The 13,443-nt window shown below is 36.8% G+C and overlaps 1 protein-coding gene across 1 annotated transcript; it reads left to right on the forward strand.

The window, feature by feature from the left end:
• Positions 1-1,926: 1,926 nt before the first annotated feature.
• LOC132179944 (metacaspase-1-like) lies at positions 1,927-12,477 on the forward strand. Its single transcript, XM_059592766.2, has 5 exons — positions 1,927-2,161; positions 3,726-4,056; positions 4,290-4,401; positions 5,311-5,496; positions 12,391-12,477. The coding sequence occupies exons 1-5, from the start codon at positions 1,975-1,977 to the stop codon at positions 12,448-12,450; spliced, it is 876 nt and encodes a 291-aa protein (XP_059448749.2). The 5' UTR covers positions 1,927-1,974; the 3' UTR covers positions 12,451-12,477.
• The last annotated feature ends 966 nt before the right edge of the window (positions 12,478-13,443 follow it).

A 13,443-nucleotide genomic window follows, 5' to 3' on the forward strand; every position in this document is an offset into this window, starting at 1 on the left:
GTGGAGCTTCCAAATTGTATCTTTCATATTGTATGGTTAAAAAATAAAATGATGCTTAATTATATTAATGTAACCAAAAGTTGAGAATATGAAAGTCCGCCAAATCAACTACAAAATCACGAATAAGGAATATGATAGAGAGCAAAAAAATTCAAATGCATTGAGAGACAAAAATAATTTTGGAAAAACTTCACAAAACTCTTAGAACTTTCATGTGTTTTGAAATCACTCCTTTAAAGTTCAAAAACTCTCAATTCAGGGTATCGAATTTTTAATTTTTTGCAATGTCTCCCATCCGTTAGCATTTTCGGTTAAATCTTGTCAAAATTCCTAAAATACTTATTTTTTATTAAAAATAAATAAATTGAAATATTCAGGTATAGGTATTTTTGCAAATTTCGTTAAATCCTGACGAACGCCTAAATCTTTACAAATTTTTATTTTATTTTTTATAATAAAAAAAAAATATGAGTATTTTAGAAATTTTAAAAGGATTTAACGGAAAATCCTAATGAAAAGATGACATTACAAAAAATTAAAAGTTCAATATACTAAGTTGAGAGTTTTTGAACTTCAAAGGGGTAATTGCAAAAATCATAAAAGTTCATAGGGATGAAGTGAAGTTTTCCCAATAATTTTAAAAAATTTTAGTTAATTTTGTAGGAACTTTTAGTTTAGCCAATGGTTGAATGAGAATCACAAACACCAAAATAAAGAAAAAGTAGATAAGCTGATCCGTTTTTAGCCACTGAAAAAAAGGTGGCATCAAGTTCTTGCTTTATATATGAAGTGATGAGAGAATAAAGTGAAAAAAAAGTGCCATAAAGTTTGATTGAACGCTAAGGATTGCACCTTCTGCAAAGTTAACTTTTCACGAGGGAATTAAGGTTATAACATTTTACTAAGGGATGTAAAGAAATTGAGAAATGCCCTAAACCATATTTTATCCCAGAGTCCACCACTCTTTAACATGCAGCAGTCTCAACCAATATATATATACACGTCGATTAGAATTGTTACTTTAGCATTGTAAGATAATAGTGAAATAAAATTATAGTTTTTAACCTTAATCAAAGAAATAAAAGAAAAACTCGCAAATGCATTTAAATTTTCCCCTAAGGAGACCGGCCCTAAAAGTTAATAATACTTTTTAATTAGAGAAATGCTAGAAACTATATTTTTATTCGACAACCATCACACGTACAATACTAATGTGGCAGTCTCTAGACTCTACACCAGCCTTTTGATTTTTTTTTTTTTTTTTTAATCCAATAATTAGTTAATTAAAACTATTATATATATGAGCATTTTGAGATAGTTGTAGGATAAAAATGTAGTTTTAGGTTTACTCTTTTCATTGGCATTTTATTGTTTCTTTAACTACAAGGCATTCATTGGCATTCTCTCTTCTACTAAATTTTTTTTTCTTGGGTCTAATTCTCTCTTCTACTGTTCATCCAAACATTGCAAGAAAATGTAATTTTCTTTGACCACTTGGATAAACAATTGCTCCACCTTTTACTTTTTTTCTTTACACCTAACACTTTTCAGGTTATTTAAATATGAGAGAATGTGTGCTGATCATACCCAACGGTAAATTCTTCAATGGAGACTAGCTAGCGGCTGGAAAGGCATGGCCGCCATCCCTACAAGCTCATCAAAGGCAAATGCTCTAGATTGACAAATAATCCTCAAGCAAAAGTCATAAGTCACCTCTTTTCTGCCGTTAATTGGCTTGATGCAAATTCAATGAATGACGGCTCAATAGTTCGGTGTCCTTAACGTATGTATAAGCATCCTGGCCTGGAAATATTACAGACAAAAATGGATTCAAGAGGTAAATGCAGTAGGAGCAACAAACCGGGTACGGGATCGAAACCTCTTCAAAAAAAAATCAGAGATTTGGGTAACGAAGTGAAGAACGCGTTTAAGAAGCACTCAAGCACTAGTCGAAGCCCAAATGTTTCGCCGTCGATGAATGTTACGGCAACTGGTAGACAATGCCCGGAGAATCACCCAAGGAAGCGCGCTGTTCTATGTGGGGTTACTTACCAGAACCGTAAATTCAAGCTCAAGGGAACGGTTAACGATGTGAAGAACATGAGGGATTTGCTGATTAAGCGCTTTGATTATTCCCAGGAGTGTATTCGCGTCCTCACAGGTAATTATTATTTTTTTTAGGTTTTGTTTCGAGGTAGAATATTTTTTAGTGTTTGATTAGTGCAAAAAATAGATGACGGCCGAAAATGATTGGTAATTTTCGGCAACCTCTTTTAGAGGTCCGGCATTTGGATATGAGAAATTTAAGCTCAAAAAATAGTTTAAAAGTGAAAACCATTTACAAAATTAAAAAAGCTTTTTTAGGTTAAACTGAAAATATATTTTCAGTTGCACTAAATACTGAAAAATATAAAAAATATTTTACCCCTAAACAAATTGAGCATAATTTATCATCCTAAATGATGCAAATACCTAATGATACAATCATACAAAATTCATTTATGCTAACAGTCATGTAGTAACTTACTAAATATCATTATTTTTTTCAAATTTCAGTTTGTCTTTCATTAGACTTAACAGAATATCTCGAGAAAAAAAAAAAGAATCTCTCGGTCCTGGCCCCTTGATAAATTTGTATTCATTATATCTCCTCCCTAGCGTAGTATGGCATCTATGATAACATGGCTTGGCTTTTGAATGTTCCATTACAGCTAGCACCATGTCTACAACATAATTTACCACCAAGAGGACTCACATCGGGCTCAATGAAATAAGTTTTTACCTATTTTGTTGAGTTATGTTGTTAGAAACCTCTACATTGGCTCAACAAAATAACGAAGTGTTTGTTGACTAGCTATTGTGTTCAACAAAGTTGTTGAAGACTGTAGCTTAACAATAATAATAATAATAATAATAAAAACTCTAATATTGTTCTCTCTCTATTTTAGGAAAAGGAAAAGTCAGTCAATAAATAATATTTTAAATAAAAAAGTGAAAGTTTATAACTAAAATGTTGAGTCCAATGTAACTGCTTTAAAAAAGCAGATAACTAAAATAAAAAAGTAGATAGCTAAAGCATATATGTTTTAGTATACGCTTGTAGACTTGTAGTCCTTGAACCTTAAAGCCATAAGCCAACACAATAAAATGAGACGGATTCTGTAATTGCTTGCAATTCGGACATATATACCCACCATGAGGGTTGCGGAGCCTATCTATTTTGAGTAAATGGGTTCCACACCTTAAGCTATTTAAGCCAAGGGTACTTTGGACATCTTAATTGTAAGGAGTCTTGATCCAACAAAGTCTACCATTGCTTAAAACAATTTTAGACGTACCTCAAGAAGACCAAACAATTTGTCCGAGAGCCCCATGTCTAAGCATGGGGCTCTCTGTTAGAATTTAAATTAAATAATATAATTCAACTCTTCCTATAATGCTTTTAGGTAGATCAAGGTTCTGCTCACATAAAATTCAAAAACTTCCCTAATGTATTTTTGAGATAAATGCAAAATCAGTTCCTATGGTTAACATAAATCCCAACTTGACGAATTCCGTTTGTATGATACGTCAACATCAGCCACCCCGGCCCTTGGGGGAGGAGAGGGAGCCACCCGGTCTTAATTAAATGTTGAAATTCAGAAACCATTTCGGTTTCAACATATATTTACTCATACTTTGTGATTAATTTGCTCAAAACATCATTAATTCATACCATAATGCAGAAGAAGAAGAAGAACCTGGTTTCTACCCGACGAAGAAGAACATACAAGAAGCCTTGAAATGGCTTGTGGAGGGCTCAGAGTCCGGAGACTCATTGGTGTTCTACTTTTCCGGCCATGGCCTCCGACAACCTGATTTCAACAACGACGAGCGAGATGGATTCGACGAAACTATTTGTCCGGTCGATTTCGTGCAGGAAGGCATGATCCTCGACAACGACATAAATTCCACCATTGTTCGGCCGCTCAAGCAAGGTGTCACCCTCCATGCAATTGTCGATGCTTGTCATAGTGGAACCATTCTTGATCTAGAGTACATATACAACCCAAAAACGTGAGTATTTAATTTATATTACAAATTTCTACTCAATTTTGATTTTTCATTTGTAGCCCTCTAATTTTTTATGTTCATACTAAAATTGAAATTCTATAACGTAAGGAATTTTTATTTATTTATTTATTATTTTTTGGGTTCGTTTTTCTATAGATGTGGAATCTAAGGGAAGGGAATGATGACTCATTACAATGTTTGTTAATATTAAATAATTTTTTCCTTGAGAGTTGCAGAAGTAAATGGGATGATAACAGCGCTCCTTCAAAAGCTCAAAAAAGTACAAGCGGTGGAATTGCAATTTCTATAAGCGCTTGTGAAGATGATCAAATGGCTGCCGATACCTCTGTAAGAAATTTTCTTAACTTTTGGAAAAACTTTCACAAAATTTTTCTCAACTTTCACGTGCTTTGAATGTACATTCGAAGTTTAAAAACTCTCAATTAAGAGTATAGAATTTTCAATTTCTTTCAATTACCTTATTTGTTAAAAATTTTCTCTAAATATTGTCAAAATTCCTAAAATACAGTATAAAAACAATAAAATCAAGTTTTAAAGATTCAGGCGTTTAGTTTTTTATTTTTTATAAAAGAACATCTTTGCAATTTTTTTTTAATAAAAATAAAATACAAGGGTATTTTGAGTTTTTTTTTTTTTTTTTTTTAAAAAAAAAACTCTTAGCAATAAATCCTAACGAAAATGAGTAAATTGAGAGAAATTGAAAGTTCAATACCTTTAATTAAAAGTTTTTAGAGCATGTTTAGGATTGTGTTTGAGAAATAGAGCTTTTAAGTTAAAAAACGTTTTTTCTTTTTGCAAAAGTTTCAGTTTAAGTTTGAGTCAAAAGTACGTTTTGGCTATTTTTTTGCTTTTTGGACCGATTTCAATTTTTTTTACCAAATGAGTACTTTTTCTTCAAACCAACTTTTTGAGTATTAAATGCACTTTTAGACCCTTTAAACGCACACCCAAATAAACCCTAATATTTGAAGATAGTGACAAAACAAGTAGAAATTTAAGAGAATTTTCTGAAATTTCTCCTAATTTCTTCAAATAAAATCCTTCAGGCAAAATCTCTAATACGAGATTACGTCTCTTTGAAAGTCTTGTAACAATTTTCTTTTGAATTTGTCTTGTATATCTTTCTTTTTTTCCTTTTCTTTTTTATTTGTTTAATTTGGTATATGTACAAATATTAGTTTTGTCCTGAAGGAAATTCTCATCACCCTTTATATTACCACAAACAAATGCAAGCAGTATTTCACCGGACAGGAAATGGCTGGCGCAATGACGTATGCTTTGATCCAAACGCTTGACAGAAATAAAAAATTGACATATCAAAGTCTACTGAATATAATCCATGAAACCCTCGAGCAGGTTAACAGTGGAAGCTGCCTCAAATCCAAGTTATTACACAAATTGTTTCATCACCGAATAATTCAGGTTGGTTTAATTTCCTCTTATACTTCAAATTAATTCTTTCTTTATTTTTGTAACATTAAACCAATAGGAAGAAATGAATTTAATTATTTAATTTATATTCTAACACTTTTCATCACATGTAACTCAAATTCTCTCTTAATAAGTGAGATCTAGCGCGTGAAATATATATATATATATATATATATATATATATATATTATATATAAATAGATGAATTCTCATTGATGAAAAAATGATCAAATAGATGGGTACAACTTGTTCCATCAAAACAATATCATGGATAGTCTCTGGAATTGTAGAATTCTAGGTCTTTTCTAGGAATAGTTTACAAGCTTGGGCCAAGCCATGTGCAGCCTTATTGAAATTACGGCCGACATAACAACATTCCCAGAAGGGAAACTCACTTAAAGCACTCTTAATATCTCCCACCAAATGGCCATATCGAGATGTTAGGAGTACATTGGCATTAACAGCAACCACCACATTTTTTGCGTCCCCTTCCAGTACGAGATTTGTTACACCAACATCCTTACTGAGCTTGACTGCATGATAAGCTGCCGTAGCCTCAGCAGCTTGGGCCTCCAGGTGTCCTTGCAGGTGCATACACTTTGCTGCCAACACTCCTCCCAACTAGGCACGAATCACAATACCCAATCCCCAGATGTCCTTTGGATGAGTCTAGAGCAGTATCCCAGTTGGCTTTATGCCATCCCACCTTAGATGCTATCCATTTTTCCTGTACAGTGGTACTACTTCGCTGTTGCTCCCCTTGTGCTTCCCCGTTCAAATTGGCGAACATTTCCATAGAGCTTCGAACCTCCCGGATTAAGACGTCTGGGTGTGTGAACCTCCCGTTGAAAACATACTCATTCCTCCAAAGCCAGATCTTACGGGCCATTCTCATTAAGAAGAGTAGCGCGTCCCCTACATTTCTCAAAAAACATTTCTGCTACTTGGGAAAAATCCAAACCTTTCACCACTGTTTTTTGAAAGGTCCTGTCACTCGCACCCCACACATCCATTGCTGAAGGGCAAGACCAAAGAATATGATAAACCGTTTCCTCATTCGTTTCACATATGGGACAAAACGGATCAGAGGAAACCTTCCTTTTCAGGACATTATCCTTTGTTGCGAGTAAGTTATGACACGCACGCCACATGAATGTCTTTTCTGCGTTGGGGATCGTCATCTTCCACAAAATGCGCCACATATTACTCTGGGATTGTCTTCTTGATTCTTCCGCTTTCTGTAAATTCCCTACTTCTTTTGCAAGGTAGTACGCACTTCGCAGAGCATGTGCAGTTCCTTTCCATACCTGTTGGTGTAATTGATTAGTTAGACTCACAGGCAATGAACTAATGGCACGCACCTCTTCGGGACTGAACATATTATTGAGAAGAGTCATATCCCACCACTTGGTCTCTTGGTTCATGAGCTGTTGCACTCTTGCTTCTTCCGATAATATAGATGGCGGTGAGAATACCTTCTACAATGACGGTAGAGGAACCCACTGATCCCTCCAGATAGTAACACTGTTGCCATCCCCAATCCTCCAGATCAGCCCATTTTTAACCAAATCTCCCACTCCAAATATACTTCTCCATGCAAATAAAGGCTTCAAACCTAATTGGCATTCCAAAAGTCAGCAATGTGGGAAATATTTTGCTTTCAATATTTTTCCCGCCAAACTATCCGGTTGCTTCCATAATCTCCAATATTGTTTGGCTAGGAGTGCTCTATTAAAGCATACTAAACCCCTAAACCCCATACCCCCATCCGCCTTAGAAAGTCCCATCCTCTCCCAACTCATCCAGTGGATCCTTTTATCATTTTCCTTATGCCCCCCACTAAAACTTTTGTATAAAAAAATTAATCTCCATACACAAGCCTTTTGGGAGGAGAAAAACACTCATACTGTATGTTGATATGGATTGAATTATTGCTTTGATTAAAATTTATTTTCCGGCCTGTGAGAGGAATTTGAGCTTCCAATCCTGAAGCACCTTCCAGACTCTATCTTTAATGCTTGCAAAGGCCTTTATGCAAGACTTGCCAACCAAGGCAAGCAACCCTAAGTACGTATCGTATCTTTGGGATATTGGGAGTTACCAAAAGTTGTGTCCGGCACTCTACATTGGTGTTTATGCTAAAGAATATTAAAGTTTTAGCCTTATTCAATTTTTGCCCGATGTCTTTTTCATAGATGTCAAGAATCTTAGACAGCTGCGTCCATTGGCTGATATCCACTTTGCAAAACAATAAGCTGTCATTCGCAAAAAAATAGGTGCTTTATCCAGAGTTCTTTCTTAGAGGTTGGCACACCTTTAAGATATCCTTTACGGTCAACTCGAGCTAAAAGAAAACTAAGAACTTCATAACACAAGAGGAAGAGATAAGGCGAAATAGGATCACCTTGCCTAATGCCTCGTGTGGGAATTATCAGTCTCGTTGGACTGCCATTCACCAATATTGCATAATTGACAGACCTAACACACATCATAATAAGAGCAATCCACCGCTCTGCAAAACCCAACCGTTTCATCACGCTCTCCAAAAAACTCCATTCTATTCGATCATAGGCTTTGTTCATGTCCAGTTTAACCGCCATGTACTCCTCCCGACCCCACATACAGGATTGCATTGTATGTAGGGTCTCATAAGCTGCTAGAATGTTGTTGGTTATCAAGCGGCCGGTATGAGTGCACTCTGCGTCGGCGAGATGATATCCGGTAAAATAAACTTCAACCTATTGGCCAAAACCTTCGTCACAATTTTATAGACAACATTGCATAGGCTAATGGGCCAGAATTCAATTCCACACCGTGAGTTTGTTTTCCTGGGAATAAGAGCAATATAGGTAAAATTTAAATCAGCATCCATTATTCTAGAATTTAAAATAACAAGTACAGAATTGCAAACCTCCACTCCCACAGCAGTCCAATTCTGTTGGAAGAAACTTGCCGTAAACCCATCTGGACATGGACTTTTGTGAGGTAGCATTTGATTAATTGCGGAACAAACCTCCTCTGCAGTGAAGTCAGCAAGGAGGATACTATTCATTTCGTCTGTCACTTTCCGAGACAAGGCCCTCAAGTATCTCTACAAACTGCTTGAACCTTCATATGTGAATAATCTGCTATAGTAGTCTATAAACGCCCCTCCAATACCCTCCTGGGAGTCCCACCTCTGTCCTTGCTCATCAAGAATTTCCCATCTCAGGTTGGTACTTCGTTGTTTCTTCACACTTGCATGAAAAAAAAAATTAGTATTTTTGTCCCCTTCTTTCAACCAAAGCTCCTTTAATTTCTGACCCCAAGTATATTCCTCCTAGTCCATTAGAGACGACAGCTCCTCTTGGAGAATCTTCATTTGTCCCACATCCATTTCCTCCTCCCTCCCTTGGACCTCATGTAAGAGTTTGGTGTTTTCGACAATGCGGCACTCCACTATACCCCTATTCTCTTTCTGCCACCATGATAGTCCAATTTGGCACTGCATGACTGCCAAGTATCAGGAAGGATTCCTTTTTTCCTCCACACTTTTTTTATAATACCCTTGCAGGCGTCTTCTTTACCCCATGTGGCGTCATAAATAAATCCTCTCTTTCGGTATCTTCTCATCTCTTAATTATCAAGATTGATAAATATTGGGTTATGATCCAAACATACTGCTGCTTCTATGGATACATTTGCAAAAGGGAAGATAGCACACCATTCTTGGTTGGCAACCACTCTGTCCAACCTCTCTTGAATAAAAGTACCATCTTCTCTATAACTGCTTCAAGTATACTTAGGTCCGCGAAAGCCCAAATCTGAATGTTCACAATCCATAAGTACTTTTTGAAAGGCCTCCATTTGCTCTCGTGGTTTGCCATCCCCTCCTTGTTTTTCCGACAAGTCTGCTATTTCATTGTAGTCCTCCATCACCATCCAATTAACTGGTTGCATAGTACTAAGGTTGTGCAGGAAACTCCAAGCTCCTCCCTTTTGTGAGCCACAGGATGACCATAGAAACCCGTCAATTTCCAAAGTACACCATCCGCCAAAGAGACAGTTGCTTGGATGTGTCTTCGGCTATAATTTTGGATGGTAAGGTCAACTTCATCCTGCCATAACATCACTAACCACCACTTTTACCCACACTCTCAACCCCAAATGCTTTCTTGAAACCGATCCTTATACGAACAGACTCAAGCTTCCTATTATTCATCTTGGTCTCTAATAAAAAGACCACTACGGGTTTCTTCTCCTTCACCAACCGAAGGAGTTCGCGAACTGTTTGGGGGTTCCCAAGCCCCCAGCAGTTCTAACTAACAAGTTTCATGTCGGTCGGCGGGGCTGTGAATCAACCCTCGCCACTCCCGATCCCAGAAAATTTTTGTCTGCTGCCCCCTCCACTATTGCACTCATAATAGGATTCTTTATCCATTGCCTTACGTGATTCTGTACCATCTTGTTTTATCCCCCCCTCTGCCATAGTCCTCTTCCCTGTCTGTTTCAGAGTTTCCTGATAAGGAAACACTTGGTTAGCCCTTGCACTTCTTTTCCAAGATATCCCTGCAGTTCGTTGCACCCCCCCCGGTCCCTTGAGAATAATGAATAGAGTTCGTATTTGGCGTTTGCTCCTTTTGGGTTTGGCTGTCAGGAACCACTCCCCCTTCTTCTGTACTGAGGCCCTATCCTCCTCAGAAAAGGTTGGGCCTGGCCCAACGTGTGAAACCCCTTTAGTAACAGCTCCATCCCCAAAAGGGGTAACTGCATGGTTGACCCACTTCCTTTTACAGATTCAACACCATTCAAATCCTCCTCCATTTCTCTTTCTGTTACACTCCCTTTCTCCACAGAATCTTCCTTCCTTAAACACATAGTATTTATTTTCTTTTCCATACCTACAGCATGGTTCACGACGCAAAATCCTCCAGCTGTTTCCGTAACCCTGTCTTCCTTATTAACTCCCAAATTTGTAACCAGTGTATCTTCGTGAGTAGGAAATTCTTGATTAAATAGAGTTTCCTTTTCTGAACTCGCCGTCATGCCGAAGGACCTCTTCAGCCCTCCTGTCTCCATGCGCCGCTGCTCCCAAGAACAAGAATTTCGCTTGAATGACATTCTCTCTCTATCAGATGACAATTAGTCAGACCCCTCCTGTTTGTAGTAGGGTACACCACGGCCATGCCCTCCCAGCCTTCTCTGATTTGGCGGTGGTACCCTCAACCACGGACCAAATTGGGGTTCCAACCCTAGGGTCTGAACTCTCTTGTTTTTACACCCCTCTCTTTCATGACAAATCACTCCACAATGAAAACAGAATCTCAGTAAACGTTCATATTGGAACTTCACCCAGATCGTTTGTCCTTCAATTTTCAGCTTCCTTCCCCTAGTGATCGGCTTTGACAAATCCATGTTAACCCTTACTCTCAAAAATTCCCCCCATCCAGTTCCTTGTTCATCCGTTTCAACCGCTTCCACCTGACCCATTGTTGCTCCTATTTGGGCCCCCACCTGCTGGTTCATACACCCCAAATGGAGGTTGAACATACGTATCCAAAAAGATGCTTTCTCAAAGTCAATCATTGCAGGTTGTGTCATCCCGTCAAACTCCTCTACCAAAAACAAGTTACCCTAAAAAATCTATGGTCTCCCTTCCAAGACTCGTATTCTATCCCAACAATGCTCAAATTCATTCAGAAAAAAGATTGGTTCCCAAAACCTTAAAGGAAGTTGATCTCGTAGGCTTCCAACCCCTAATCAAGGTCAACTTGATGAACTCTTTACTAACCATCCTCTCCACAATTAGCTTTCCAATCAGACATGTTGGTCCTCTATTCACCATCCTTGTCATAACCTGCGCATGAATCTCAACGTCCACATCCTCCTTAGCTGACAATGAAAAATTCTTCCACATAGACGTTAGTTCATCTGCCATAGCACAAAGAAAGCAGCAAAAACCTTCACTGGAATACCTTCACAGTCGGAGATAAGACTTGAAAACCTTTTACTTTTCCTCTAGGGTTTAGAGCCTAGAGAGAAAACTTGAAAGTAATCACGTGCACACTTCCACGTAAGTGAAGTTTTTTAGCACGTGAAATATTGAATTGAAAGAAGGTTGAATTGTGGAGACAATGTTCAAACTTATGACCTATGTATCTAATATCACATTAAAACATGACTTTTTCTAAAAGCTTTAATTATTATTGTGTTTTTTTTTTTTGATACGTCCAAGGGGAGAGAAATGCGGGAGGGGATTCAAATTAGTAACTTCCGCTTCATGAAGTGTAATCCCTAGTCGATTGAGCTACCCTTTGAAAATCCCAAAAGCTTTAGTTGATAAGTTAATAGAAAGAAATGAATTTAATCATTTAGTTGATATTATAATATCCTATGTATTATATTGTACCACATGCATTGTCTTGAATGAAAACGGGAGCTAGTCCTTTATATTTGAGGGGTAAAATTGTTTACAAAAAGTAGAATGACAATTTTACCCCTAAAAACAATAAACACCTCTTCATTTCAATTGAAATGAAAATGTTCCATTTCTGTTTTTAAGTGTCATATTTATTCTTACTAGAAAAGAGAACAAGATCCTCTCCAGTTCATTTGAACTAGATATTATCCAGTTAGTTATATTATAGGGGTATTTTTGTCTTTTCACCTTTTTAGGCTACAAAAATATCACTCCAATATAACTAACTGGATATTATATATCTAGTTCAAATGAAATGAAGAGGATCTTAATTCCCGAAAAAGAGCAAATGCTGAACAATAAATGCATTTAATATTTTCTCAAAAAAAAAAAAAAAAAAAATTTCTCAAAACAAAAAACAATTTATATAATTTGTTTATTAATTAAGCAGAGTTTCTTAATGCATTTCGATTTATGGCGGAGTGCAGGATCCTCTGCTATCATCATCTGAAGCGTTCGATGTTGACAAGAAGGAATTTATTCTGTGAATCGGACTGGGAGGATGCCATCATTTCAACGAGCGTCAATTAACTTTCCGTCATAATAATGTACCTCTGCTTATCTCAATGTACAGTTGGAATAAGGAAGAGAGAATCAAATAAGGCTTAACTTTTGAATTTGGTTAATTTGTTTATGAAAAGAAATGCCAAATTCATTGTTTCCATAGTAAAATCTAGCGATCCCATGTTCTTATCTGATTTCACATGTATTTATGAAATCAGATATACAAGACTTCGACATATACAAGAATACAACATAAAGACCTTATTTAACTCACTATCTAAATCCTTAACCTGACTTGTAAATGACAAGATGCAACCTTTTCACGAACAAAATAAAAGTCAATTTCTGTGTTTAGTACGTGCATGATAAACTAGATTTGTCAAGAGGTAGAAAGTGCCAATGTTGTCCCACCAAAGAACGGAGCACTAAGGTTGAGGAACACCAATATCAGCCAAGAGAGACAAAAGCCACATGAGCTCCATATGTGGAAGCTAGTTGTGATACCCCAAAATATCAAAATCCTGAAAAGAGAATTTATTAAAAACAAATGCTTGTTTTAAATCAATAATGCTCCATTAATTTTATATAACCATAAAAGTCCTACTCTTTTTGGAGAAAACCTTTATTTAAAAAATAGCTCAAAAACCCAATTTCAGCTTTTGGCCGAACGTTTGTTGAGGGACCACAGAACATTCGAACCTAACCTTTAGTGCGAACGTTCGCCAATGGACCACTCCGAACATTCGTTGACCAAATTGTAACCGATTGGGTATTGATCAAACATTTAACTTACAATTCTAGAACCATTTTGTAATAATAGTACACCAAACGTTTGAGCATAGTACCGAATGTTGGGTGATCAATAGTCTGAAAATAATTTTAACTCATTATCCACATCTTCAGCTTTAAGCATGTCTCTCCCTCTATAAATATCACATCTTTCTCGCCCCAAACTCCACCCATGCTCCAATAATCAT

Source organism: Corylus avellana, chromosome 4 (assembly GCF_965113065.1).
Source record: "Corylus avellana chromosome 4, dhCorAvel1.hap1.2, whole genome shotgun sequence".
NCBI lineage: Eukaryota > Viridiplantae > Streptophyta > Magnoliopsida > Fagales > Betulaceae > Corylus > Corylus avellana.

Excerpts from the sequence above, each read along its gene's own strand:
- LOC132179944 (XM_059592766.2), top strand. The coding sequence starts at position 1,975 with ATGAATGTTACGGCAACTGGTAGACAATGCCCGGAGAATCACCCAAGG. Across the intron at positions 4,057-4,289 it reads TACATATACAACCCAAAAAC|AAGTAAATGGGATGATAACA; the intron begins GTGAGTATTTAA and ends TGAGAGTTGCAG. Across the intron at positions 5,497-12,390 it reads TTCATCACCGAATAATTCAG|GATCCTCTGCTATCATCATC; the intron begins GTTGGTTTAATT and ends GGCGGAGTGCAG.